General features: G+C 47.1%; 2 protein-coding genes across 12 annotated transcripts in view; one reads left to right on the top strand and one right to left on the bottom strand.

The window, feature by feature from the left end:
* The window catches only part of CTBP2 (C-terminal binding protein 2), a 143621-nt gene extending 127575 nt beyond the window's left edge, over positions 1–16046 (top strand). For all 8 annotated transcript variants that reach the window (XM_074831498.1, XM_074831500.1, XM_074831502.1 and 5 more), the window contains 8 exons: positions 2609–2763; positions 4076–4220; positions 7432–7638; positions 9138–9352; positions 10358–10488; positions 11436–11563; positions 12772–12889; positions 14530–16046. In XM_074831498.1, coding sequence (XP_074687599.1) covers positions 2609–2763; positions 4076–4220; positions 7432–7638; positions 9138–9352; positions 10358–10488; positions 11436–11563; positions 12772–12889; positions 14530–14710 — 1280 coding nt within the window. In that variant the 3' untranslated portion in view covers positions 14711–16046. The remainder of the gene's footprint in view (positions 1–2608; positions 2764–4075; positions 4221–7431; positions 7639–9137; positions 9353–10357; positions 10489–11435; positions 11564–12771; positions 12890–14529) is intronic.
* A 710-nt stretch (positions 16047–16756) lies between these two features.
* ZRANB1 (zinc finger RANBP2-type containing 1) overlaps positions 16757–26611 on the bottom strand; it is a 70232-nt gene continuing 60377 nt past the window's right edge. For all 4 annotated transcript variants that reach the window (XM_074831506.1, XM_074831505.1, XM_074831508.1 and 1 more), the window contains exons 10-11: positions 22018–22247; positions 16757–21048 (exon numbers count right to left, since the gene is read on the bottom strand). In XM_074831506.1, coding sequence (XP_074687607.1) covers positions 20830–21048; positions 22018–22247 — 449 coding nt within the window. In that variant the 3' untranslated portion in view covers positions 16757–20829. The remainder of the gene's footprint in view (positions 21049–22017; positions 22248–26611) is intronic.

The raw sequence follows: 26611 nt of genomic DNA, 5'->3' as shown, positions 1-26611 counted from the left end.
GCTCGGCTTGCCCAGACAGAGGCATATGGCTGCACAGTGTGGGGATGGGGATGGTGGCTGGGACCACCACGGCCACCTTGACCCCTGCATCAGATTCCTTTGTATTTACAGTTGTGGTGTGAGGCTGATAGGTGATGTTCTAAGCCTTGGAGATCATACATGTTAGTAAGTGTTTAAGTCAGTGTTATTCACTGGCCCGTTAACTTGAGAAAATAATCTAGCTGAGGTATAGTGCTTCCCATAAGGATTGTGTAAGCGCTCTGAGATTTGTACATGTTTTTATTCTTGCTTATCTGCTTATGGCAAGCTTCTTTCGGTTATCCAGATCGTCTCGGCACTCTACCCTGCGTACTCACACAGTTGCACTCCATCTGGATGAAATGCATGCAAACATAATGTATTACTTCCAGTACATGCTAATGGATGATCTCGGTAGGAAAGATGGAGAGAAGAACCTATTCCAAAAATGTTCACATGTAATGCTGAAAATCTTCAGTCAGGTCTGCTGGGTTGGTTGGCTCTTCTTAAAGCAGATTCAATAAAACAGGAACAGAGCGCCACTAAACCCCCTCCATTAAACCCTCCTGTTTCCACAGGGTTATTTTTTCCCATGTAAAATAAATGTAACTACGTGTTTTCCCGCGTTTCATACGCAGCAGTGTAGATCCCTCCCTGGGGCGATGCTCTTGGTGCCAGCGTCATCTGGGAGGCATCGCTTTGGCCCGTGGCACCCACGTCTGTCACATACGCATCAGCTGGTGGAGATCTTGCTAATACTTTACATGATGGCAATCTGGACAAAAAGGCACGTTTAATTTTCGCTTAAAAAAAAAAAAAGGAAACTGCGTTGCTCTTCTCATTAGTTTCTTTCCCTTGTTGTCATTTTTCTGGCGCGTGGGGCTGCAGTGACACAATTCCTGGTGTTGACCGCAGTCCAGAGGGCTGGAGCAGTACCCAGCCCTGCACGTGAGGGCCAGCGAAGGAGCCTCCCGCTCTCCCCTTTGGTCCAACTTACTCCAACATGCCACAGACAGTAGCGTTTGTTCTTTAATACTCCCTGTGAGATGTTTGAACCCCCCCCCAAAATACCCAAAACCAACTCCACAGAGTTCCCTCAGCCAAGCCCTGTGCTTGTCCAGCTCACCAGCATCAGCAGTTTCACTGTGAGCAAGTGGTGATACCTGGCAGGGGAAAACACACTCATCCAGATGGAGTGAAGGCATTTGCTGTGCCTGTTAGCCCCTCAATAAAAGGATCGTGCAACCGCTGTGCCTAAAGGTGAGACAGATGTTGGCTGGTAGTCCTGGAAGGTTCTTGAGCAGAAAGGAGGTTTTGATAAGGAAGGGGGGCTTTGCTGGGGATGCTTGAGTGGGGGTTTGAAGGTTTGAGCCCAAACCCTCCAGGCCTGGCCGTGTCATGGTGCAGCAGCAAAAATAAAACACCACTTTGTGCCCAGAGCACCTGCTCCCCCCACCTGTGTTTTTTGCAGAATCCACCTGGGTAGTTGAAAAAGATAGCTGAGATATTTTGTACTGGCCTGATGTAAGAAATGCCTTTATTGAGTGGTAAAGGGAGGCGTAGAAATTTCTGAATGACTTGTCCAAAAATGAACTGGTTAATCTCCGGCGGAGCAATAAATAGGATATAAAAATCGGCCTTCTGTGGCCCTTGGTGGTGATCGCTCCTTTCCTCACCTCATGTTGTTGTAAAATGAGAAAAATGCAGCACAGCTGAACAGACCCCTGAATCCAAATAGTTTCAGCCCATGGTGAGGTGTGCGTAAGCGTGAGAAGAGCCGTGTCCTGCGCTGGCACGAGCCACGTCTGCAGCTGTTTCATCGTGTTTGTGCAGGTCCTTCATGCTGGCTCTAGCCACACATCCCAGAGCATCCTGCGGGATGTGGGGATGGAGCGGGTTTGGGTTTACAAAGTAAGCTGAGCTTCACTGTTCCCACCTTTTGAAGCCTTTTAGTAGCTGGTAATAAAACAGAATATATGCCTGTATGCTAAAGAGGTCTTCAGTGTCCTGTTCCTTCTGTGATTTTCCCGTAATCCTTTTTTGTTAGTGATTATCTGTTTGGACTTGTCTTTCTGAGGTGGTCAAAATGGTAAAGTCATTCCTTAAAAAAACAGACCAAGTGCCAGCGTACGTCTGCGGAACGAAATCCTGGCCCTCCTGCAGACAGGGGAAAAATTACTACTGGCTTGGGTTTCACTCCTAAGATGCTAAATAAAACAGTGAAACGGGCGGGCAACTCTGGCTTACACAGTTTGATTGAAACATGGCCTGTGTCGGTGAGGATTGGCGCGGGGAGATACAGCCCCATAAAGTCACAGGTGGCTGAAGTGGGGTTGTCCATCCCTGTCCTGGAGCAAGTTTCGCTGGGTTTCTCTCTGTATGGGGGAAAAACTGCAGCCGTACTCCCAGAGGGAAAGCTTGCCTCTGTGCTAAACTTTGCATTGCATTGCCATCTGAAAATCTGTTGTACAAGCTGAAACCATGTGCTGCTGCCCCTCACCCGACACAGGAACCGTGCGCGGGTACCACTGCTGCCGGGGGGACCTTCCCGCTGCTGCCGGTGTAAAAACCACGCTCCTTCTGCTTGCAGGTATTCGCCCTCAAATCATGAACGGCCCCATGCACCCCCGGCCCTTGGTGGCACTGCTGGACGGGAGGGACTGTACGGTGGAGATGCCCATTTTGAAGGACTTGGCAACGGTTGCATTCTGTGACGCACAATCAACTCAGGAGATTCACGAGAAGGTAACGTGCGCCATGAGGGCGCGGGCGGGCCGGGCTGGGGGACGGTGTGCTCTGGCCTTCCTCTTCCAGTTCTTCTTGAGCAAAAAGTATACAAAGCTGCACTTCGAGTCAATCAGCAGCTAACATCGACAGAAGTCCCTGCAGATTAAAATTCAGTGAGGCTGTTTTAAAAGCCAGATGTTCTTTTGGGGGAAAAAAAAAAAAAAATAGTCACCTTATCTCTTTATCTCTTAGCATCAGGTTTTTTACATCCATATTATTAACATTTCTTATTTTTGTGAAGTCCTCTTGCATCTCCCTGAGGTGCGGCTCAGTTGCTCTGGCTTTGCTGTCACCATCCCGTGCTGCGGCTGGTGGGTCTCCTCGGGTGCTGGCTGCACCTCCAGCAGCTCATTTCTCCCCAGGAGTGAGCGGGTGAGGTTTGGGCAGCAGGCAGGCAGATATGTGTAGTGTGGGTGTGTGTTTCTGCTTGGAAGCTCAGCTACTTGTAAATACTTTTAAAAGTTTTCTTTGTGCACATTTAGACAACTCAAATGAGGTTTGAAGTGATCAGAAATCACTGCCAGGATCTGGGAAAGAGAACTACAAATAGCATCAGTGCTGATTTTTGCAGTGCTTCAAATATTAAATGTGGGAGAAGGAGGATGGAGGTTTTTAATGAGATATATTGACAGATGACAGGCGAGCCGATCTTGGAGAATTTGAATTGGTTTTGGGTTTCCAGAGCACCAAGGTAGCTTATGGTGAGCACCAATGAAGGTTTGAATCTCCAGTGAAGGGGATGAAGTACAGCCTTACATGACTGTACAGCCTCACACAGGTCATTTTAGGTACTCTTGAAAACATCCAGGAAAGGTTAATGTGAACAGTGTGACAGGTATTTGTACTTCCAACAGACAGAAGAAGGTTGAGGAGTAACGAGTGACACGCAGTTGCGTTCAAAAATAACAGATACTGCTACAAACCCTAATTCATTTTTAAAAGCAGAATTACTGCTGGTTGGAAGCAGAAGGATTAGCAGAAAAGGGTCCAGATGAGCAACTGGCTCGGTTTTTCCTCTGCCTTGTCTCCCAGATCATAACTTTCAGGTATCCATCCAGTCTGTTCCCAAAGGGAATGGCTGCTGTGTCAGTGGGTCACACCCCTGATGGTTTTGGTGACACCTGGAAGTGTCGGGTTGCACCGTGCCTGGGTCAGACAGTAGGTTAGTGGTAAAAACGTTACAATTTCCTGTGTAATATTCCCAATTCAGGAGCTGCAGGTGTCCCCTCCGGGTGCCCTGGTGGCTCCTGACACCTCTGTTCTGTTTCAGGTATTAAACGAAGCTGTTGGGGCGATGATGTACCACACCATCACGCTAACTCGAGAAGATCTAGAGAAGTTCAAGGCCTTACGGGTCATTGTTCGAATAGGCAGTGGCTACGACAACATTGACATCAAAGCTGCGGGAGAGCTTGGTAGGTCTGAACTTCACACCCTGATTCCCCTCCACGTCCTTCCGAGTCTTTAAAACCCACACAAGTACCTGCAGCTTCCCATGGGAGCGTGCTGGCAAAGCGGAGCTGCCGGCAGGACCTCCCAAAGAGGGGTGATTCAGCCCCTAAAATTCTAGGTGCAGTTTATATTTTTTGCATGTAGAGAATATTATGACAAGAAAACTTGACCATGAAGTAAACAAAATGGTGCAGTTTTAAAAGGCAGCTTTTAGGCTCATGCTGTGTTAAAACTGCCCTGAGTCCCTCGTTCCTAGGCTGTCCCTAGTTCCAGGTGCCCCCTTGTACCGATGGATATTTATACGGCTGTTCTGTTTCTGGCACGGGAGAGTTGTTCTAGTTTTAGAAAAATTGGAGGAAGGGTGTTTTATTATATTTTATTAAGCCAGATTAGTCTCTTGATCTGATCTGGTTCTCGGAGTCATGCCCGCACTGCTGGGAAGGTGACATGTTGGTTGGTGGAGCAGGAATTATGCGTTTGCTTGTTGCTGCCTCCTTTGCCATCTTTGCCTCAGGAACTTGAAAAAGACATTTACTGAGGGTACCTGTTACATGGGCTGCCAAAATACAGAGGCTCACGTTGCCAGGAAGGAGCCCCTGCGTCCAGCTACAAGATTTTTCTGCACGCCGGGGTTTGGGGGTTGCGGGCAGGCTGTGTTACATGGCTGTCAGATGGTGCTGGGGCCACCCAATTTCCATACTGGTTTAGATGGTCACGGAGACCTTTGGTTGCCCACCCCCAGCTGCGAGAGCTTAATTGTAGCCATGATTTTAGCAGCTGAGCTACAACTGGTTTTGATCATCTGCTCCCAAGATTCAGTCTATCAAGCAGTCCTACAATAGTGTTTAGGATATCTTGTATTAAAGGTTATCTCTGGGGAAGTGAAGAATAACAGCCATTTCACGTGAGCCATTTTACAAAGATAATTGCGATAAGAGAGTTTCAAATAGTCATTCCTAAAAAAGCAATTCTCAATATAGTGAATTATTTTTTTCAAGAGGAGAACAGTGTCTTCTCAGTGTAATGGTTTCTTCATGTTTTTAACTCTTATTGTTATTATCCATTATAGCAATGTTCTGAGGCTTTGAACATCAAGAAAGGAAAAATATAACGAATAAAGTAATGGGATACTGCAGTATAATCCTTCTTTTTATACTTGGCAAATTGGGTGGCCAAATGATGTGGTTTCGAGTAGAAAATGTAATGACTACCCACAAATGTAGCGTAAAGTTTAATTGGTATTGCTTTCCATAAGGTAGTTTTTAAACTGTGCAGTCAATAAATGACCAGTGTCGAACCACAGTGCCTGGCCACGCACTGGCAGCCGCCTGCGCCTTGCTGGCCGGGCTGGTGGACCAGTTTTGACCCACTAGAAGACACCCCCCAGAAAAAGACGCCAGTGTTGAACCATCCGCCGTGGGTATTTAACCCCCGGGACCAGCAGCTCCTGCTCCTGGGGGCACAAGAGTAAATAACAGCGTAAGAAGCTGGTGGGACAGGCAGCCTGGTGTCACCCAGCTCTGTAAGCAAGCGGTCCATCAAAAAAGGGACAAGTGCTGGCAGGGTTGGTGATGGGGACCCTCGGTGGAGCTGCAGGCTGATGGGGAGCGCTGCCGGGGCCCCCATCACCCCCCAAACTTCTTGTTCCCTTGTGAGCAGCCACGGCCTCTGCCTACAGCTGGCCAGGAGCAGTTGCCTGGTACCTAAATGTGTGGTCTTCTTGGGAAACCCTTCCTCTCGCATCGTTAGGGACCGGGGCAGGCAGTCATCGTGGTTTCTGGGCGCCCACATCCCCCAGGTAAACCCAAAATCGCCCTCTGTGGAAAAGGTGGGGGATGTAAAACGAGACAGCGTCAGCTTAAAGAGCTGGTGGGAACCAGAGCATCGTGTCCCCGTCACCTGAAAGAGAGAGGAGGCAGACAGTGTTTTCAGGGGTTGGTGGGGGGGGGCAGGTTTCACCGTGTAGGGTCAGTCAGTTTTTCTCCCTGTTTCTGCAGGTCTTTCAAACAGCCACGGGGTGGAAAACAGTTTTAAAAACAGAAAAGCAGCTCCTGGGAGCAGGGATACTGGCAGGGGGGTGGGAAACAGATTTGAATCAGTGCCCCTCACAGTGGAAGGGGATTTTTCTGAATATCTTATTCTGTCTTTATCTCCTACTTTTTCATGGTTTCTACTTAAAGGCCCCAGTCCAGTAAAGCACTTAAATACACATCCATCTTTAAATGTGTGTTTAAATGGCGTTGAAGTTGGCGGGATATAAGCATGTGCTTAACTGCTCTGCTGAATAGATGTGAAATTAAGCACACCCTTACACACGTTACCGAGCCAGAGCCTGGACGGGGCAACGATCAGGGAGGCATTTTCAGTGAACTTAATATTTGCAGCTCCAAGCGGGGACACGGCGGGTTAAAATAAACCTTTTGTGGCAAAGGAACAAAAAGTCTGTTCTCGAGACACGTGCCAGGGCAGGCGGGTGTGCGGCGGCAGCGCTGGGCTGGGAGAGCTGCTCCAGCACGGCCGTGCCCCCTGCGCTTCCCAAATTTTGGGAAAGCCTCCAAATTTTGTAGCAGGAGCTATGGGTCCCTCCCGCAAGGGTGTGGGTGGGTATTTGTGGCGGGCGGAGGCTGTGCTGACGGTGCACGTGCCGTGGGGGTGGGGGTCACCCCAAGCCTTACCATGGGGTGTTTTGAGCCATCTGGTTTGGCCCTTCACGGTGGAAGGGGAAGCTGGCCCAGCCACGCCAACCTGGTGCAGCATCCTGCACCAAATTATCCATCCCTAAATAATTTAATGGTTGAACAGTCTTATTGCGGAAAAGAAGTGACTTGTGCCAGCGCAATTGAAGTCGCCTTGAAGGTAGATTAAACTATAAAAGACTAAGTCTTTCTATTGCTGCTGGAGCTACTCCTGCATAGCTGTCGCACTTGAAATCTGCACTTGTCCTTACTCCAGAGAGACACTAGGGTGGAGGGCACCCCTGAGCATTACCAGTCACGGTGGTTTTTGCAGAGATTTCAGTACCTAAACCATGCACGTCCTTGGAAAATGTTCCTCTGGGTGCTTAGAAAAAATTATGGGCTGGTTGGGTGATGTGAGGGCAAAAAGCCAGGAGCCCCTCTGTGTGGTTGCTCCCCCCCTGAGCCACGGTTTTGCTTTGTGGTGTTGCCTCTGCAGGAATCGCCGTCTGCAACATCCCCTCGGCCGCCGTGGAGGAGACGGCCGACTCCACCGTCTGCCACGTCCTCAACCTCTACCGACGAAACACGTGGCTGTACCAGGCGCTGCGGGAAGGCACGCGGGTGCAGAGTGTGGAGCAGATCCGGGAGGTGGCCTCCGGGGCCGCCCGCATCAGGGGGGAGACGCTCGGCCTCATCGGCTTTGGTACGTGGGCCAGGGGCAGGCAGCCTGCGAACGGTGCATGGAGCGCTGCCAGCCCGCTCTTCAGCCTCTGAGGACGACTCGGCACCGCTTCACTGCCCTGGGAAGGACGTAAAACGAGCGTTTTTCAAAACCAGAACCACCACAGTGGATCGGTGTGAAGTAGGGAGAACATCTTACACTGATTTTTGGGGGGAAGGAGCTGGATTTTGTGAGCCTTGGCTGAGTCCTTGGAGGATCACAGAATCATCTAGGTTGGAAAAGACCTTGAAGATCATCTAGTCCCACTGGGAGCACGGATGAAACCTGGCAGCACCCCATGAGGGACCACACCTGGTAGTGCTGCCATCCTCTCCCAAAAAACCCTGTCCCTGAGCCACAGCTACACAACCCAGCTCTTCCAGAGCCCTTCCGCCCTGCGCCTTGGCAGGGCTGTGTAAAACACAGTTTGTCTTCAGTTCACCTCTTCACAGAGAGTTTCAGCATCCAAGGTAGCTTCAGCACCTCTGCTGACAGCCCTCTTGGAATTCCCTTTTGGGAGCAAATCCCACCATCGTGCGATGGTTCAGGAGGTGCCTTCAGGCAGCAGAAGCTCACCCAGCACTTGGTGGCCAAACACACACACGCAAAGTGACAGAAACTTGTGCAGAGGAGGTTTTTTGGCGAGGTGCTGGTTTAGGGAGCAGTTCTGGCTGCGTTACCACGCCTGTGCCCTCCCCCCACACAGCTGGAGGGCAGCTGCCATTTGGGGCAGCACCGACCAAGAGCCAAACCCCAAATGCTGCAGCACTATTTCCACTTGCTTTCTGTGCAGTAGCCGTTTTCCCCACTTGCTTCGTGCTGTTGTCTTGCAGAGCCCTGAGTTAATTAGTGCAAAAAGGATAGGCAGGGGTGTCTCCAGCAATACCACAGTCGTCCTTACCCGGCCCAGAGGCTGTAGTAGCCCTTTGCTTCCAAGCCACGGCAGTTGTCATCGTCATGCCCCATTAACCGGCCGTTCAGCGAGAGGCTGACAAACCTATCACAAACAACTGGCCTAAAAACGACGGCGCTTTCTCCTTTCCTATTTCGGTTTTTCTTGGTAGATGCGGCACCGCAGTGGATTGTTTCTCTGCAACGTCCAGAGCTGCACATGGGTGGGGCTGAACCACACCGTGGGCCTCCCCTGGCAGACCTGAGTGGCCATGGATGGTCTAGCACATTCCAATGGCCCTGAGCTGGCAGGTGCCTGGTGGCCTCACTCTTCATTTTGGTTTTTTTTTTTTTTTAAATTTTAACACAAGCATCTCAACGTTTGCTAGAGCCAAACCAAGATGGCCCAGGTTTGCCTTCCAACCAACGTCCCTTTGTGGGCTGTTCTGGAAGCCCAGGAGGTTCTGGGGACCCCCACAGCAGTCCCCGGGCCAGGCTGGGGGGGTCAGGATATGGGGCAACTCAGCTGCATGGAGCCAGGGAGGTGGGAATCAGTAACTAATTACCCCCTCTCTTTCCTTCACACGCAGGTCGCACTGCACAGGCGGTCACAGTTCGAGCCAAGGCCTTCGGCTTCAACGTGATATTTTATGACCCGTACCTGCAGGATGGGATAGAGAGGTCCCTGGGGGTCCAGCGGGTCTACACGCTCCAGGACCTGCTCTATCAGAGTGACTGTGTCTCGTTGCACTGTAACCTTAACGAACATAACCACCACCTTATCAACGACTTCACGATTAAGCAGGTAATTCACCTCGCGTGCACGACCGAGGGGAGCGCTCTGCTCTTCACCAGGCAAACCCCGAGCGTGCGTCCATGCTGGCCGTGGGTCCCTCTGTGGTCAGGGCCACAGCAAGCAAGTGCCGTACTGCCTACGGGCAACCTTCAAATTAGCTGGTTGCCACCCAACAGCCCGTCTCTCTCATGTGTGATGAAGCCCGACAGGGATCTGTAACTGTAAATGGTCTCCTACCTGCCCTAGTTTATAAATCCCAGAATCATCTCGGTTGGAAAAGCCCTTGAAGCTCCTCCAGTCCAACCATGAACCTCACACTGACCGTTCCCAACTCCACCAGATCCCTCAGCGCTGGGTCAACCCGACTCTTCAACCCCTCCAGGGATGGGGACTCCCCCCCTGCCCTGGGCAGCCCATTCCAACGCCCAACAACCCCTTCTGCAAAGAAATACTTCCTAAGAGCCAGTCTGACCCTGCCCTGGCGCAGCTTGAGGCCATTCCCTCTTGTCCTGGCGCTTGTTCCTTGGTTCAAGAGACTCATCCCCTCTCTCTGCACCCTCCTTTCAGGGAGTTGTAGAGGGCGATGAGGTCTCCCCTCAGCCTCCTCTTCTCCAGACTAAACCCCCCACAGTTCCCTCAGCCGCTCCCCATCAGACCTGTGCTCCAGACCCTGCACCAGCTCCGTTGCCCTTCTCTGGACACGCTCAAGTCATTCAGTGGCCTTTTTGGAGTGAGGGGCCCAAAACTGAAAAACACTCCCCACGGTGTGGTGTGGAGGCAAGGTGGGAGCATGTTTTGTTTGCTGATACCAGCCACAGCTGGACTTCCTGTAGAAAACCCACATGCACGGGGCTGGGGAGTGCTCTGGGGCAGGAGCACAGCTGCTCAGCACGAAAAGCGGGTGCAGTCCCAGCTGGAGGCACCCCGGGGCACCTGCTGCTGCATCGGGGTGGGGGGAGGACAGGGTCACGGCACCAAGCTCACTCTCCTCTCTCTCCCCCTGGACACCGGCAGATGAGGCAGGGAGCGTTCCTGGTGAACACGGCGCGCGGGGGGCTGGTGGACGAGAAGGCCTTAACTCAAGCCCTGAAGGAGGGACGGATACGAGGGGCTGCGCTTGACGTGCACGAGTCCGAACCATTTAGGTAAAGCTCTGGCTCGCGGGGCCGTTTCGTGGGTTGCCGGCTGTAGCGGGGGGTACACGACACCCATGTCTCTTGTCACATGACGCCAGCGCTGGGGGAAAGTCCTGCTGGGCTGAGAAAAGGCCACAGCACCTCGCTGCATCCCTCAGGCGTGGGCTGGCAGCGGGCTTACGGGTGTTCAGAGGGACACGGGGGGCCTAGAACAAGAAATGGGCCTGTGTTTTAAAAATAAAAATGTCCATGAGAATAAATTTACTGCATTGAGCGCTGGGCATTTTTGCCCGCAGGCTGCTGCTAGCTGGGAAGGGGTTGGTTATAAGTGGGAGTGCATCTTCTCTCACTGCAGACTGGGGACAGGGGTAATACCAGTAGTTTGCTTGTGTTTTCAGAAAAAAAATTGAAATTGTGGTCCTACAAAGGGGTTACCCCGATGTTCACCCCCTCCCCACCCTGGGCTGGGTGACCTGCAGCCTGTCCCCACATCCCCACACTGCTGCAGGGACACCCCCAGGCATTTATTCACAGAATCACAGAATCATCGAGGTTGGAAAAGCCCTTGAAGATCCTCCAGTCCAACCATGAACCTCACACTGACCGTTCCCAACTCCACCAGATCCCTCAGCGCTGGGTCAACCCAATTCCTGTGGGAACATTATGAACAACCACCTTGTAGGTTGTTTTTTCAGCCCTGTTGGCTCTTTTCTGGGGGCATTTTCAGTCTGTGCCCTGCACTGGAGCCGTGCTTCCTCCCCAACATTTCTGTGGCTGTTTCGGGCTGGCAGGACGCTGTTGGGCTCTTTCCAGCCCCAGTGCCACAGGCGGGGCACTGGGAACTGAGGCTTGCATGTGCAGAGGGCAGGCCACGAGCCTCTTGCCACTCATAACATACTTTATTCTCTTTTTAAACATTGATTAATCTTCCCTTTTTTTTTTCTCCCTGCTCCCAGTTTTGCTCAAGGCCCGTTGAAAGATGCTCCTAATTTAATCTGTACTCCACACACCGCTTGGTACAGCGAGCAGGCGTCGCTAGAGATGAGAGAAGCTGCTGCTACTGAAATACGCCGCGCGATCACAGGTACCCAGCACCGCCGAGAAGCCGGGCTCGGCTCACGGGTGCGGCTGGAATGTGGGTCAGGAGGGGTAGAGACAGGGCTTCACCCTGCCCGTGTCTCAGCAGGAGCCTGGGAAAGGAGGGGCTAACCCTCATTTTCTTCCCAGCAAAAGAGCTGAAAAACCAAACTTTACTTTTCTGTCAGTTGGGCATGTTTGTGGTTGGGTGAGGGCTTTGGGTGTAGGGTTTTTTGTGGGTTTGTTGGGTTGTTTGTAAATCAGCAGCATGGCAAAGACTAGTGTCTGTGACTGGGAAGAAAAGGACAGCAAAACAATAATTGCTGCCGCTTTTAATGGTCCTAACCCGAAAGATGATGCATCCATAGCCAACTACATGCCAAAACCACATTCCTAAGCAGTGAAGGCACCTGTGTCCAACTCTCACAGAATCCCAGAATCATCGAGGTTGAAAAAGACCTTGAAGATCCTCCAGTCCAACCATGAACCTCACACTGACCGTTCCCAACTCCACCAGATCCCTCAGTGCTGGGTCAACCCGACTCTTCAACCCCTCCAGGGATGGGGACTCCCCCCCTGCCCTGGGCAGCCCATTCCAACGCCCAACAACCCCTTCTGCAAAGAAATACTTCCTAAGAGCCAGTCTGACCCTGCCCTGGCGCAGCTTGAGGCCATTTCCTCTTGTCCTATCACTTGTTCCTTGGTTCAAGAGACTCATCCCCCCTCTCTGCACCCTCCTTTCAGGGAGTTGTAGAGGGCGATGAGGTCTCCCCTCAGCCTCCTCTTCTCCAGACTAAACCCCCCCAGTTCCCTCAGCCGCTCCCCATCAGACCTGTGCTCCAGACCCTGCACCAGCTCCGTTGCCCTTCTCTGGAACTGAGCTTGTTTCGTGGTGGTGGTCACAGTCTCCAGCAAAGGAGTGGTTCTCTTGCACTAAAAATTGCCCTCTGTCACGTCTGGCTAGCCCCTGCTTTGGGAGCAGCGGGCTCAAGGGAACAGCATTCCTGAAAGCAGAGAGGTGGGGCTGAGGGGATGGAATTGGTCTCCAACCCTGCACCTCAGGACAGCCCAAACATCCTCTGAGACAAGGGATACGGGGTATTTTTTCTCCCCATCCTTTACACTAACAAATATAGTGAAATAAAAAAATTGTAGCTTATTGGTGATAAATCTCGGACCCACCTGACACAGACTTATCTTCATTACCAACTCCAGGGCGCATCCCGGAAAGCCTAAGAAACTGCGTGAACAAGGAATTCTTTGTCACAACAGCTCCATGGTCAGTAATAGATCAGCAAGCAATTCATCCAGAGCTCAATGGTGCCACGTACAGGTAAGACAGAGAACAGGAGCACCCCAACCCACCGCGGGTTCCCTGCAGGGGTAGGGGTCTGGGTTCTAGCTGCAAAGTGAGGGCGAAAACCCAAGGAACAGCAGCTTCATCAGCTCAGCTGGCGACTCTGAAATACCCCTCCTTGGGGACCAGTAGCCATGTCGCTGGCATGACTGGTGCTGCTTGATTTAACCAGGGGTTTGTAAAGCCTCCCGTTTATTAAACCTCCGTTCTGGTGGGCTGGGAGTCACTCGTACAGCACCTCCCTAAGTGGCAGGACCCCCCCTCAGACCTGTAAACAAGCAGGAGAGAACTTTGAGGATTTGCTCTGCCCCTCTGTCCGTGCGCTGGCTGCTGTGAGCCTGGCCCAGCTCACGGGTTAATGAGCCAGGGTGAAAACTCCAAATATAGGTCCATAGTCAGGTGGCCTAATTTCCACCTAAATCCCGGAGATTGGGGTTATGTATTGCTCCACTTTGGACGGCTCAAAGCACGCTGACATTAGGCTTGAGGACTTAGCCTGAGCACGGGCAGCCTTCAGCATATCACCACTGCCGAAAATACTCTGAAATACAAAAAAAAAAAAAAAAAGCCTTCGGGGTGCTTCAGGTTGTGTTACAGGGCAGGGGCAGGCAGGAGTGCATCTGGCAGCAGAGCCCTTGAGAGGGGAAGGCCCCCAGCAATGCCTGTGCTGTGGCCCTGAACGCTCACAACTGCCTGCGGGTCACAGGCAGCAATATTCCACTTCCACGGGTGTAGGTGGAGGGTGAAACAGCCGAACCTGGTGAATGCAGCACCCTGGGTCCTGCTCCCACCTGTTTAGGAGGCCGTGGGCAATGCCAGACCCTGAGGACAAGCCCTGGCTTCCTGGCTTAACCTCTGCTGGCTGCTTCAGCCTCGCCGAGCTCCTCAGGAGCCATGGCCCCATAAGCTGGGGCCGGCTCACTGCCTTCCCGGGAGGGTAAAACCCCCCTTCCCCTCCCACCTTCCCCTTCCGCCTTCCCCTCAGGCCTGTGGTGTTGGGGCCCTCAGGCCCCTCCTCTCCCACAGACCTCCAGAGGGTTTTGGCCTCGCTGCCCCCACATCTTGAGCTTGGACGGCTCAAGAAATTTGTGTTTCTTCTCCTTTCTCAAACTTGCTGTTGTTTCTTCAATATGTGTAACTCACCCTGCTCTTAGAAAGGAAGAGGGACTAGATCCAACCCCCTTGTTCAGTTGTGCTCTCTGGTTACACCAGGAAGATGGAAAACTTACAAATCAGGAGGAGAGGTTCAAAGGGATGGTTAAGGCAGCGTGCTAGTGTTTGGCGTTTCAGAGAGCGTACAAGATGATTCCTTACCCAATTTTTCAAAAGGGAAAGGTTTCCTTATGGTTCAACAACATGTTAGAAGGTACAAGACCACGACGCAGCCCTGGTAGCATAGTGGAGGAAGCTCAGCCAAGACAGAGCAGCTTTGGTTTAATGTTCAGTGTTGAGCTATCCTTTGTGATTTAAAAAAACCCAAAACTTAGCTCAAGCAGAGAAGTGGACTCTTTGCTGCTGGCTTTCTCCGTAGCCTCTGTGAGGGTGGTTGGGTGGTTGGCAGTGCCTGTGGTGAGCTCCGAGGTGACAAACCTGCCTCTCTCTGTCCCCTCTCCCAGGTATCCACCTGGGATGGTCAGTGTGGCACCGGGAGGAATACCGGCAGCGATGGAGGGCATCATTCCCGGAGGCATCCCTGTTACTCACAATCTTCCCACAGTGGCACATCCTTCCCAAGCTCCATCTCCTAACCAGCCCACAAAACACGGGGACAACAGGGAACATCCCAACGAGCAATAGCAGATAATTTAAAAAAATCATTCAATAAACTTGGGACCAAGAGACATTGGAAAAGAAGTTATACATGAACTAAAAAAGAATTTGATACGAAATTTGTAATGTTGATTTTGGACAGATGCATCATTGATGTTCCAGTGTTAACGACCAAGTGATAGCAGTCAAGACCGGGGAGAAGCCCTGAAGAAGTCACCTGCTTACTGAAGCGCTGAAAACTAGGATGTGATACATTAATGATCAACTTCTGTTATTGTGTGTTAAGTTTCCTTCATCTGTGCATCAATCACATGAATAAAAATAGATTTTTTTTCCCTCAATTCCTTGGGAAGGACAGGGCTGCTGCACCTGTTTTCAAACCATTGCATTAAGCAATCCTTACAGAGTTAATGTAGAAATGTAAGAGGAAACCATTACGTGGCTTCAGCCCTTTCCTTACTCTTGTATGTGGTTACCTCTTCTAACGGGAGGCATCAGTACTGGCTTAGAAGTGGAAGAAAAAAAAAACCATAATAATAATCCTTTTTGCAGTCTCACAGGGCCAGTGTAACAGAAGTTCTCCTGCCAGGTTTAAGTTCTAGCCATTCCAGCCGGGATCCGTGGGATGGGGAGGGCAGAAAGGGCTCCTGGCAACGGCCGCTGCCCTCCCGGGCTGAGGAAAAAACAAACTGCCAGTCTCTTCTCTGCCCCATACACTGAATAAAGTAGCTGTGCATTCACCTACGCCCTGCAATGATGCAAGAAAAAAAAAAAAAAAAAGAAAAAAAAAAAAGAAGAAAGTATTAAGTTTCACACACTATTTGTACTCAAATATATTTTCTCAGTTTTAAATCTGCAGCTATTTTATCAAGTGGAAAAAGTCTTGAGCTGGAAAGGGTTCAAGAATAATGTTGCATTTCCTTATGTCTCAGGAAACACTTTTTATGGTAACTTGTCAGACTGTCTATGAACAAAACCCACTTTTTTAGACATTGATAAAAGTCTTCTTTTCTTCACGTGATATTTTATACAAGAACACTTCAAAATGTGTTATTAGATGTGACTGATTTTAACAAATCCTATTAGATTTGTATCAACTAGTTACATGTTATATTCATAGTCTTTTGTGAATCATCGCCTTTTTGTTTTTAAAAAGATGGCCTATTTTGAGCCTTTGTATGGGTACATTCCTGTTTCTGTGACAAAAAAAAATCTTAATCTGTCCCAAACAGAAAAAAAAAAAAAACCAATGGCTATCAGAAGTATGTTTTGTTTTAGTGTGTTACCGTTATTGTATTTGTTTATTGTAAAGGTGGACATTTAGCGTTCAGTGCAGTTTTCAATAAAAAGTGATAAAATTTCTATAATTTCTGAAAGGTAAGAGCTCTCGCTGCAGTCTGACTACTGCTCTAAGCTGAAGACATTGAGAAGGCACCGTGAGGTACAGAACCTAACTCTGAGCACACTGTGCCCTCCTGCGGAAGCGAGTACGACCTGGCAGCACAGAGCAGGTGAGTTTTCCTCGTCGGACTGCGGCACCTCCGGCCCTCGAGCAGCAGCTGGGACCCGCTCGCGTCTCCAGCAGCAGAAGGACCTTTACAGTTTGAGAAACGCTGCAGAAACTCGGTTCAAGCTCGCTGCGTGCAGGTCAGTGTTAAAATCGCGCTGCTGGGGAAAGGCTTCCTGAGTTTAGTTTCCTACGCGGACTTTCAGGTGGTGCTATCCAGAAGCTGTAAACTCGCTTATAATTTGTGAATATTTAAAAATCAAGTGGGACATTATATGCAGCTTAAGTGGAAAAAAAAAAATCACTGTGGTTTCCATTACCTACGAAGGCAGGTACACCTCAACCAATGTTTTTTGTACATACTCGAGATGCAGCATTAACAAACCGCTCGGAAATGAGGCTGGAAACACGCCCAAGAGGCAGGAGCAGCTTAAAGCCTTGCTAGACGAGAGTCCTGTTCTTTCATTTCCACCCTTTCATGTTGTCAAGTGCCAGCAGACACAGCCTTAGATGGGGCAAAGAGCTTGGTCTGGAAAGGGACTACAAAAGTTGAAACCAAAAAAACGTCCAGGTTACAGAACTCTGTATTTTGTTTGCTTTAAATTAAACTGAAAACTAATTACCAGCTTCAAACACATTAAAAAAAAGAGGTCACCTTTCATCGGGGAGTGAGCACTGTCAGTGACCAACACAGCACACCAGTGATTATTTGTGACAACGAGAAATCAGGAGGATAAAACCGGTTGGTTACAGAGCAGGTGTTTGGGAAACACTGAAATGACGGTGAAAACCAAGAGGGAAACAGTTAATCGCTGTAAGGGTTTGTTTTAAAAATAAACTAGCTGTGGTACTTTCGTTTGGTTTTAAATAAGCAGTTGCATCCCAGGTGGGTGCAAGCACTTCCCTGCGTCGCAGGATCTCAGGCATCTGCTGCCAGCAGCGGACTCCACACCAGGACAGCGCGAGGCTTTGCTCAGACCCCCCAGCACGGCAAATGCTCAATTTTTCATCCAACACCCAACCTCCCTCTCAACCAAAACTGAGGACAGATGCAAACACGGGCTGACAGCTTCTCCTGAAGTGCTGCAAGCTCAAAGAGTAGAAATTAAAGACATCCCGGGGGTTACAGCCTAAAGAACATGTTCTGGTAACAGACAGTGGCTTTTTTGCTGTGGGGTTTCAAGCACAAAGAGAAGCTCCATGGAAGCAGGAGGGGAAGAGTATCCTCGCCACTAAGATACACCAGGAACACGCCACAACATGCAACTGGGAAATTACTGGGCAAAAAACCAGGAGGGAAACAGTTGCTGCTGAAGATTTGTGCCATTGCTGTGCTGACAGAGCCATACTGCTGTAGTCAGACTCGGGGAAGGCGGGCAGGGAGGCTCTCCATCGATGATGGATGTCAGAGTAGCTTAAAAAAAAAAAAAAAAGCAGCTTGAAGGTGACAGACTGAATAAAACCTAAAAAAACAAAAAGTGGTAAGGGAAGTTACTGAACAAAAGGGGGAAAAAAAAAAAGAAGTGGCCATTAAATAAGAGTCTTTAAATGTGCACAAACCAATTCTGTTAATGGAGTAAACACAATCTAGTAATATTTGCCATAAGCCATGCAGCAGAACTTTGGAAGAATCCAGAATTACTAAATTTTAATATATTAAAAACAAAAGAAATACAGGGATTTTTCACTGAGGAATTCATAAATAAAACCAGAAAAAACGACCAGATGTAAAGGAGGTAGCAATGAAAAGCCAAGTTCTGTGCTAGGAAAGCGTGTGCTGCTGCGAGCAATAATATGAGGAAAAATAACATTGAGAAACCCAATCTCATATATATACTTGGCTAAAACTTGCCGACAAGCTGCAAGGTAGCATTTGCAAATTAATCTCAGTATTTGTAAACTTTCAAGTCTGTAATTGAAGGAGAGTACCCATGAACATACACTGACTACTGTGCTAGCACAAAGCAGGGGTTTGCAGCTCTTTAATCTACAGGTACATGAGGTTTGGATTACTTTGATTCTGAAAAAGATACTTCACCAGTTCCGAAATGACCTGTGAAGCGTGTTAACCTGAACATACCATTTTACAGCACATCAGAACAAAACAATAACGATCAAAAAAAGCCGAGAGCTCTGAAGTACCAGGACTGTCCTCTCACACCAGAGCCAGGTAAATACCGCGGAGCACGCTGCATGCTTTTGAAAAAACAGCTGAACCGACTGCGGGGTGAACTTGAACTCGCTCTGGTGAGGGGCTGGCTGGGGATGGGGAGCGTCAGGCCACAAGGCAGGCTGCCCACGAACAGCGACGGGCGGGAAGGGAAGGCGTGCTCGTCCAATTTGGCTCAAGGTACACTTTCACATTGGTTATTCTCCCCATGTCACAAGGAAGCGTGACTTCCTGAAACAGAACAGAACTGCGGGGAAAGTGCGGGGGGGGCGGGGGGGGGGGTGTTAAAATTCTGCACAGCATTTTTGCACACCCCTCGAAGTAGCCTACTGATGGCAGGAGCTTATCCTTCTGTCCACTCAAACGGTGGTCTGCACGGGGAAGCCAGGCCTGGGTAAGCTAGGATCTGAATTTACAGCGATCTATTCGTGGAACAAAAACCTCCTGATGCTGGCATACCAAGTCCTGGACTAGAAGCACCTCCAGAGCGTGCCGGGTGACACCGCGACAGGTAACAATGCCACCGAGCACGCGGTGCAGGCCAGCTCCGACCGGGGAAATTCTCATCCCAGCTTACTCTGTGTTCTGTTTCCCCTGACAGAAAAGCTTCGCATCCTCAGCTAGACAAGGTATAAAAGGATTTCACTGCAAGGTAAGAAAAAGGAGCAAAAAAAAAAAAAAAACAAATTTAAAAAGCAAACTTGAAACAGGACCAAATGCCTGTGAAGAACCTCTTTAGTATCTGGGACTGGCTGTGTAGTTCAGGTAAATCACACGTACGGTGCAGATAAGCATGCAGCCTTTACCTGAAGATTTGCGCATGCACCAGTCAGAGGAGATCTAATGGCCAAAAAAAGGTGAAGACATTTCCTCAGAAACCTCAATGGAATCTGTGATGGGGAAACTGCTAAGTTAATACAGTACTTCATTATTTCTATACTTCTGGTGTCGTCACCAAGTTTATGTAGGAGTTGTGCACGTTTCAACACCATCTAAGCAGCATTTGGAAGAAAAAGCAGCAAGTTCCTCAGGGTTTCCATAGCTCTGAACTACATAAAAATATGTGCTATGGGGCTTCTTTCCAAATTCTAATTAAAACAATTTCATCTACTGCAAAATTGCGTATTCAACCACCACACCATCAAAAGTGCTTTTCAAGACAACCTGAATTGCACTGTATATGTAAAAACTGGCATTAACCTTTAGTGTTTAAGTGAGATTTTTAGATAAACTTTATCCATTACAGGTTACATGGCTAAAGTTATCAAATATAATAAAATTTCTACTGGAGAATATACTCTGAACTTACAATCTTAGGAACTTACATGAGTTTAAGTATGGCCACATCAATCAACATGCAAGAAATTCCCAGGTTTACATACTGAGAAATATATAACACAGTGCTTTTAAAAAAAAAAAAAAACCTTTAGCATAGATTCTTCTTTTTAATTAGAACTGCCAAGTGTATTCTCACTAGATTTAATGATTGAGGAGTAACCCTTTAAAAAGGAGTTTTTTCATTTGCAGCAATGTTTAAGTTGGTGAAAGAATAAATGATAAAATAATACATAGTTTGTATCACAGCAAGACGGAGTTCTGACAATATGAACTTCTCAATCATGTCTGAATTCTCAAATTTCACACAATTTTGCTTAATATATGCTCACTGGAATAAAAATCCCTATATTTTAGGTCACTTCTCTGAATAAATATTCTTACATATACTGAAAGGAATCTATTAACTATTAGAAGAAAAAAAATAACCAAAAACTTTTTCAGGAAACAAATCATTTCACTCAATGAAAAATTTAGCTTCTCTTCCAGTTTGTTCCGTAGAGTTTAGATTTTATTATACGGGCACAGCAGTAACTAAGATATTAGTAAAATAATGAATGTATTTTTGCTTATGACTTGCTGTGGGTATTTTGTGCAAACAAAAAAACCTCACCATCTGACCTGGGCACTAGTGAGATTTCACATAAAAGGGCCTTTCACGGAAATGTGTCAGAGTATCGAAAAGGTGATGTAGAATACCAAGTTCTACTGTAAAAGAATCTTGGAGGGGAGAGATATCCATCTAACATGTGCTTTCATAAGTGCCCTTATTTGAAAAATTTCTTTGCAATAATTAAGATGCTGGTATACTTTTCCTATTACACAACCTCGTAACACAACCACATGCAGTACATTTATAGACAGATTTACAATCAGAAAGAAAAACTTTTTTTTTTCTGTCTTGATAATAAAATTAGCTGTTTTTTGTTTCTTTTTGTTTTTATACAAACGGTAGTCCAGCCCATTTCGCTCTCTTCACACAGCAGATGAGCTTCTAGACTCTATCCATGCTGGTTAGAAAAATTCTTTACAGCACGTTTCCCCTAAAATCGGGTCGTTCCACAATGAACTCCTAGAGCACGACACTAACTCTGGGTCAGACGCTCTGCGCTGGTAATTTTATTTTCAATTCCTTCATTCATCATCATCATCCTCATCTTCCTCGCCATCGGAAAGGGACGTACAAGGGCGGATCTGTCGGTAGCGATCGAGCCACTTCTCTACCATCTGGGTGACCAGCGGATGATTGCGCCGACGAGAGCTTTTCTGCATCGCCACAAGAACCCCTCCTTCTGTCACACAGCAGTCCAGCCATTCCCGAAGCAGCTTTTCTTGCTGCTCCTCGTTACCTATCTTTGGGGGAAAAGAGAAAACCCATTGAGAACGAGGACTGAAACATTACCAGCAAACTTTAAGCAAGCCACCTGTGATTTTCTGAAACACCCAGGCTCGGGGAGCGAGGCAATTCCTTTTCAAAGCTGAGGGAGCTGGAGCCTCCCAAAGCCACACCAGTGCACGCTGCGTTTTCAACCCAAATTTGAAGGCTCTGGAAATATTCGCCAGCTGTTCTGCCCTTCTAGATTTTTCAGAGGTGTATTTCCAATATAGCCTTCCTCTATTTCAATTATTTGTAAGCAACTAATTATTTATGGTAGGTACCATATATAAGGAGGATAAGTCCTAAAAGGGCCTTGAGGTTTTACAAAGCACTTTTTAGGAGTCTAGCAGTTCTTGACATGAAACATTTCCTCTTGTAAGACATAACAAATGTGGCTTGCTGAAAAAAATACCCCTCTCTAAACTTAGCCCATATTTTTTCTCCTTTATCTAAAGGATGCCCGCTTTTTGCAATTACTTCAAGTTTCCCAACCCTCCCTCCCTTCCCCCAGGAACACGCTTTACTGAAGTGGTTCCCTGTCTTTATCATAGTTATTGAAGAGGAAACTAGTTGAGTTTCATTAGAAAAAGAGGTAGAGCATCCTGCAAGTACTGGCCAATATTTACGTTGCATCCTTCAAAAAAAGGCCTATTTCAGTCTCAGTTAGCGTCAGAATCCTTATTTCTGGGTCCTTTTCAAGGTACACTTGTATTCACATGCACAGTGAAGTTACATTCAATTTACAAAGCTATAAATAAGCATCAAATCTGTGGGAAAATGTGTTTCAGAATCACCTCAAATGATGGGAAAGGGAACAGTATGGATTAACCAGGACAGCGTACTCCCTGTAATTCTCTGAGCTGCAAAAACACGTGGGGCTACAGAGATTGCTGAGGTCCCAGCTTAAAGAGCAGCTGTGACAAAAGCTACCAGCTAGTTCTTACCTCTTGAGCAGAAAGGAAGTGAATGTGCAATAATTTCCTCTCGCTATCCACCAACGGTAGAAAAGTAACAGTAACATCATCATCAGTGTTCAAGTTAGCACCAGCACCTCGATTGCCATAACCATCGTTCTCCATGGCAACCAGAGCAGAGAAATGGCCCCTTGTGTAGCCCAGAGCAATAGGACTTTTCCAACAAAAACTCTGTTCCCATAACAAAGGCAAATACACACCTATAACAAGTTAAAAGGAAGTGTAAGACTCAGAACTACAATGTTCAACAAAAAAGAATTTTGGTACAAACCTCTTGCTTTTGGCTAAACACAGCACCAGCAGCACATTAACAAGCATTTAAAACGTACTTGGTTTGATCTACACTAATATAGGTCACGCTTTTCAGTACAGCTAATTATTATTAGGTTAACATGGGATTAGTCAAGTATCTCTGCAACTTTAAAAAGTTAAAAGTTTAGCCATAAAAGCCGTTACAATTACAAACAGTACCACATTACCATTCCCCTAAAAATCTATGCTCTACAGTATAGCAATGAACAAAAAACAAGGTTAGAACAGCCATCTTATGTTTGGTAACTCTTCTTAAAAATTTAAAAAAAAAAAATAAAGAAAAAAAAAATCAGATTCTGCATCACAGAAATAAAAGCTACAGTCAGATGTCTATTTTTACCAGAACAAAAATTCCACCATCTGCTTACAAAAATTATTATTAAAAGAACTTGCTGCACTAAATATTATTCATGACCTAAGTATGTAGCCCATCCCAGAGACAATGGGACTTTGCATAAACATTGTATTACTAGATTAAGTTAACCCACATCAATTATGCATATCTAGTCTCTAAAAAAAAAAAAGCCACCAGCAAAAAGCTGATACTATTTTGCTCCGATACAACTAAAAATTACTGAAGTCACAGATTCTGAGAGAAACCACACTTTTTCTCCCCACCATTTTTAGCAGTAAAGACAGCAATTTGCTGGAGGTGCATGAAGACTCAAAATAAAACTAGAACTCCTTTCTTCTAGGAACATAAATAATTCTTGGTGTGTACTGCTGCAAGACATCTTAAGCAAAAGCACGCCTTACCTTGTGACAGCTTAAAAATAGCCATGCATAAACTTAAGTGCACATGTAGCATAGCAACCTTTCGTAGTACAGCTGCTGCCAGTAAGTTTGGAATAGACGCGGCAGCAAAACAAGGCACTTCACTTCCCCAACATCCATGGAGATGGACGGGCAACGCTAAAATGGAAATCTGAGGCAAGGGGTGGATTTGGAGGTTTTACTTAGGTTTAGAACTCATCTTGCTTTGCTGCAATAAAAATTAGTGGGGGCTACCAGTAAATATTTGTCCCTTTTTCCTGCCCCGTTCTTCAATGTGCAATGAAGAAACACCTCAAAGTCTTTCTATCTCCTTTAGATTAATATTCACACAAGTTTTTACATGTAGATCTAAGCACAAATCCATTGAATACCTTCTTAACGCTCCCTTCCTCCCATCCCCATTACAACGACGTCTCACTGTAATTCAATGCTAAACACAAAAGATGCAGAACAAGGGGTAAGCGTTAACCAAGAAATTTCAAGCCTTTACCTTTAGGGAAAGAACCAAACATCTGGTCAAAATTCAAAGTCACACTGAAAATAACATACTAACAGTCAAATGTCATGAAGACAGTCCCTCCATTCCTGGAAATTCATTCTTCATGCACACACTCTGAGAAGTAACTTCATCAACTTTTTTCCAACCTTTAGTCTGAAGCATCAGCAAGACAACCAAGCAGCGAGGGTGGGAAGCTGCTATTGCACGCTTCATTTCAACGCCACGGTGCCATGTCGCTTAGGTTACTGAGGCCTTTCAGGACTGAAAGCATCAGCACCCTCAGGGTGACCGTTTACCCCTCTTCTCCCACAAGTTATGATCACAGAGATGTATCAAAAGGACCCCTCCTTCCTCACAAACCATGCCAGCTCCTCAGGACACTCACCCTGGTGTGGTGGGCTGACCCTGGCTAGCTGACCCAGCTGCTCCCTCATTCCCCTCGGCAGGACAGGGGAGAAAACACCATTAAAACCTTGTGGGTCGAGATAAGGACAAGGAAATCACTCACCAGTTACCATCACGGGCAAAACAGATTCAATTTGGGGAAGGCCAATTTAATTTATTGCCAATTAATACAGACGGTTAATGCCCTGCTGACCTAAACTGGTAGATTCTGGCCCCAAGCATTACCCAGTGTTGTCAGGGCTACAGAAACCACTGGCAAGCAAAGGGTCTCATCTCTATGGACGTCTCATGTCTCATCTAACAACGCAGAACCCCTGCGTCAGGCACAGCTACGTGACCTTTCAGGAGTGGAGCTGATCTGTTTGCCTCGACATAATCTCCACGTTGAAATTCAACAACTTTTTGGAAATTTTTTTCACCATTGTTTTACCTTAGTAAAAACGCCACACTAATAACCTCCCCAAGACAGAAGGATGGGTTACACTTTCCATTCCTCCTCAACACGAGGTGATGAGCTCCGCAAGAAGGGAATTTCATGCATTACCAGGGAGAAAATCTAGTGCTCTTAAGATTTATAAAGGTCAATCGGATATAAATTGAGAAGGTAGTGTAAAAACAGTTGACATGCACACAAGCCACGGAAAAGAAAGAGTACAGCCTAACACCTGCCCTGGAAGCCATCCACAGAGGATTTAGTTTCTCTAACCTGATCTGATAATTTCAGTCAGTCACCTTTTTTCCTGTTTAATTTTAAAAGCTGCATATGCGTGCCACTAAATACATGCAGCTAGACCAGGAGCACACTTAAGGCTGAGTAAATGAATCTTTCACTGTCGAAGCCTTAATATTTAAAGAAGTCGACTGATTAACAGTCAATTGCAATCTAGGAAACAAGGAGGCTGTCGGTTATGGGATTCACAGCAGTTACAGCAAGGATGCCAAGTTGGAACAAGGAATCCCTGGAGAAAAAAATTCTGACCAGGGAGAAGACTTTTGGGGGTGGATAGGGGGTTTACAGTACCTTCCAAGGTGCTACGAACTAAACCATGATGTTAAGTAAGCATTAAAAAAAATTAAAATGTCTTCATCTCTATTATAATCCGCAATCTTTCTTTCCTCTTTCTTTTTTGGGGGATGTCATCTTAAAAACAGACAGGGTGCTACACGGCGAGTCAGAGAAGCCCGAGCGCTCCTCAGAACTTCACCAAAGGGGCACATGCTAAGCCAAGCTCACACGCAAGCCCAGAACAGCAAGTCTGGTACCATTTACGGGAGACTTGTCTTGGCAGCCCGTGCCACTGAGCCCGACAGCTGTTTGGTTTCAGCTGTGCTACTAGCATTTAATTAGCACACATTAACCACAAAAATGTGGTAGGACAGGGATAAAAGTAACTCCAGGTAATTTGACACAGGACTCCTAAGTTCACCTGTTCAGTGTTGTGCGTTTCTATGGATGGATGGATGGAGCTTGTGGCAAGCAAATCGCAAGTCGTAAATAGTTGTCTGACTAAATTCCTGGAAACACATGTCTAGTAAAAGGTTGTCGCAGACACCCGGTTACCTTCTGGTTCACAGAGCAAGAGAAAACAATTTCAGCGTATTTAGGCCATGTAACACTTGTCTGCCACTCAGCCTTTGAGTTAAAAGCAACAAGAACCTGAAGCATCAGATCTACATCACATAAATAATTGTTCTTCCCCAGTCTATCTTTTCATCATCTCAAATAAAACTACAGAAAGCACCAAGTTTTTATACTCTTCAAAAAAGTATTTCATTTCTTCACATAAAGGAGTTTTCTCACTGCCCCAAACTTACAAGCCGAACGGCTTCTCAGATTTTCTGAAGACTCTGAACAGTTATCATAGGTTACACATTTGACATTAACTCCACAGGTTGGAGTTCTTCTCTACATTACGGGTTTGCCTCCTTCCAAAGTTAGCCAACCTGTTTTAAAATCACAAAAATAAATGTTTTGGGAAGTCCTCTACTAAGCTATAAATATAGTGATGTACTGATGAAAACAACTGTAGGGTAGTCATCAACAGATAAACCTTGAGGGTAGGAAGATGAACCACGGGCAAAACAAACGCCCAACACCCTGTAACAGCTGCAGTGCCTGATCAAGCAGTTCTTTCTGGGGTTTGTTTACTGCTGAGCACGTACAGATGCTCCCAATCCCCTCTTACGTTTTTATTCTTTAAGTAATAAAAGAGTTAGCATGCAACACGGAGGAAAATTGCCCAAACACATATTTGGCTTGCAAAATAGAATACACATCTTTAGTAATCTACAAACATACGTCTAAGCAAAACTGGACTGAGTCAGCTAAACATCTTCATATTTATCTTAAGGATAGTTAGGCTGTTTGCCCAGAAGACTAGAAGGAGAAACAAGTCAGAAAGAACCTGATCAAGCTATGCAAAATTATACTGCTAGAGCAATAGGGCAGTATTTACATCACACTTGCCGTAAAGTGTGAATTACTGAAACACAGATAAATTTCTAAAACTTCCTTTCAACTACATCACGAAATTCACTTTTGCAGAAGGCGAGATTTACAACCAGTATTTTGTA

This window comes from Strix aluco, chromosome 7 (genome assembly GCF_031877795.1).
Source record: "Strix aluco isolate bStrAlu1 chromosome 7, bStrAlu1.hap1, whole genome shotgun sequence".
In the NCBI taxonomy this organism is placed as follows: Eukaryota; Metazoa; Chordata; class Aves; order Strigiformes; family Strigidae; genus Strix; species Strix aluco.
This window is presented reverse-complemented; position numbering and strand designations above follow the sequence as displayed.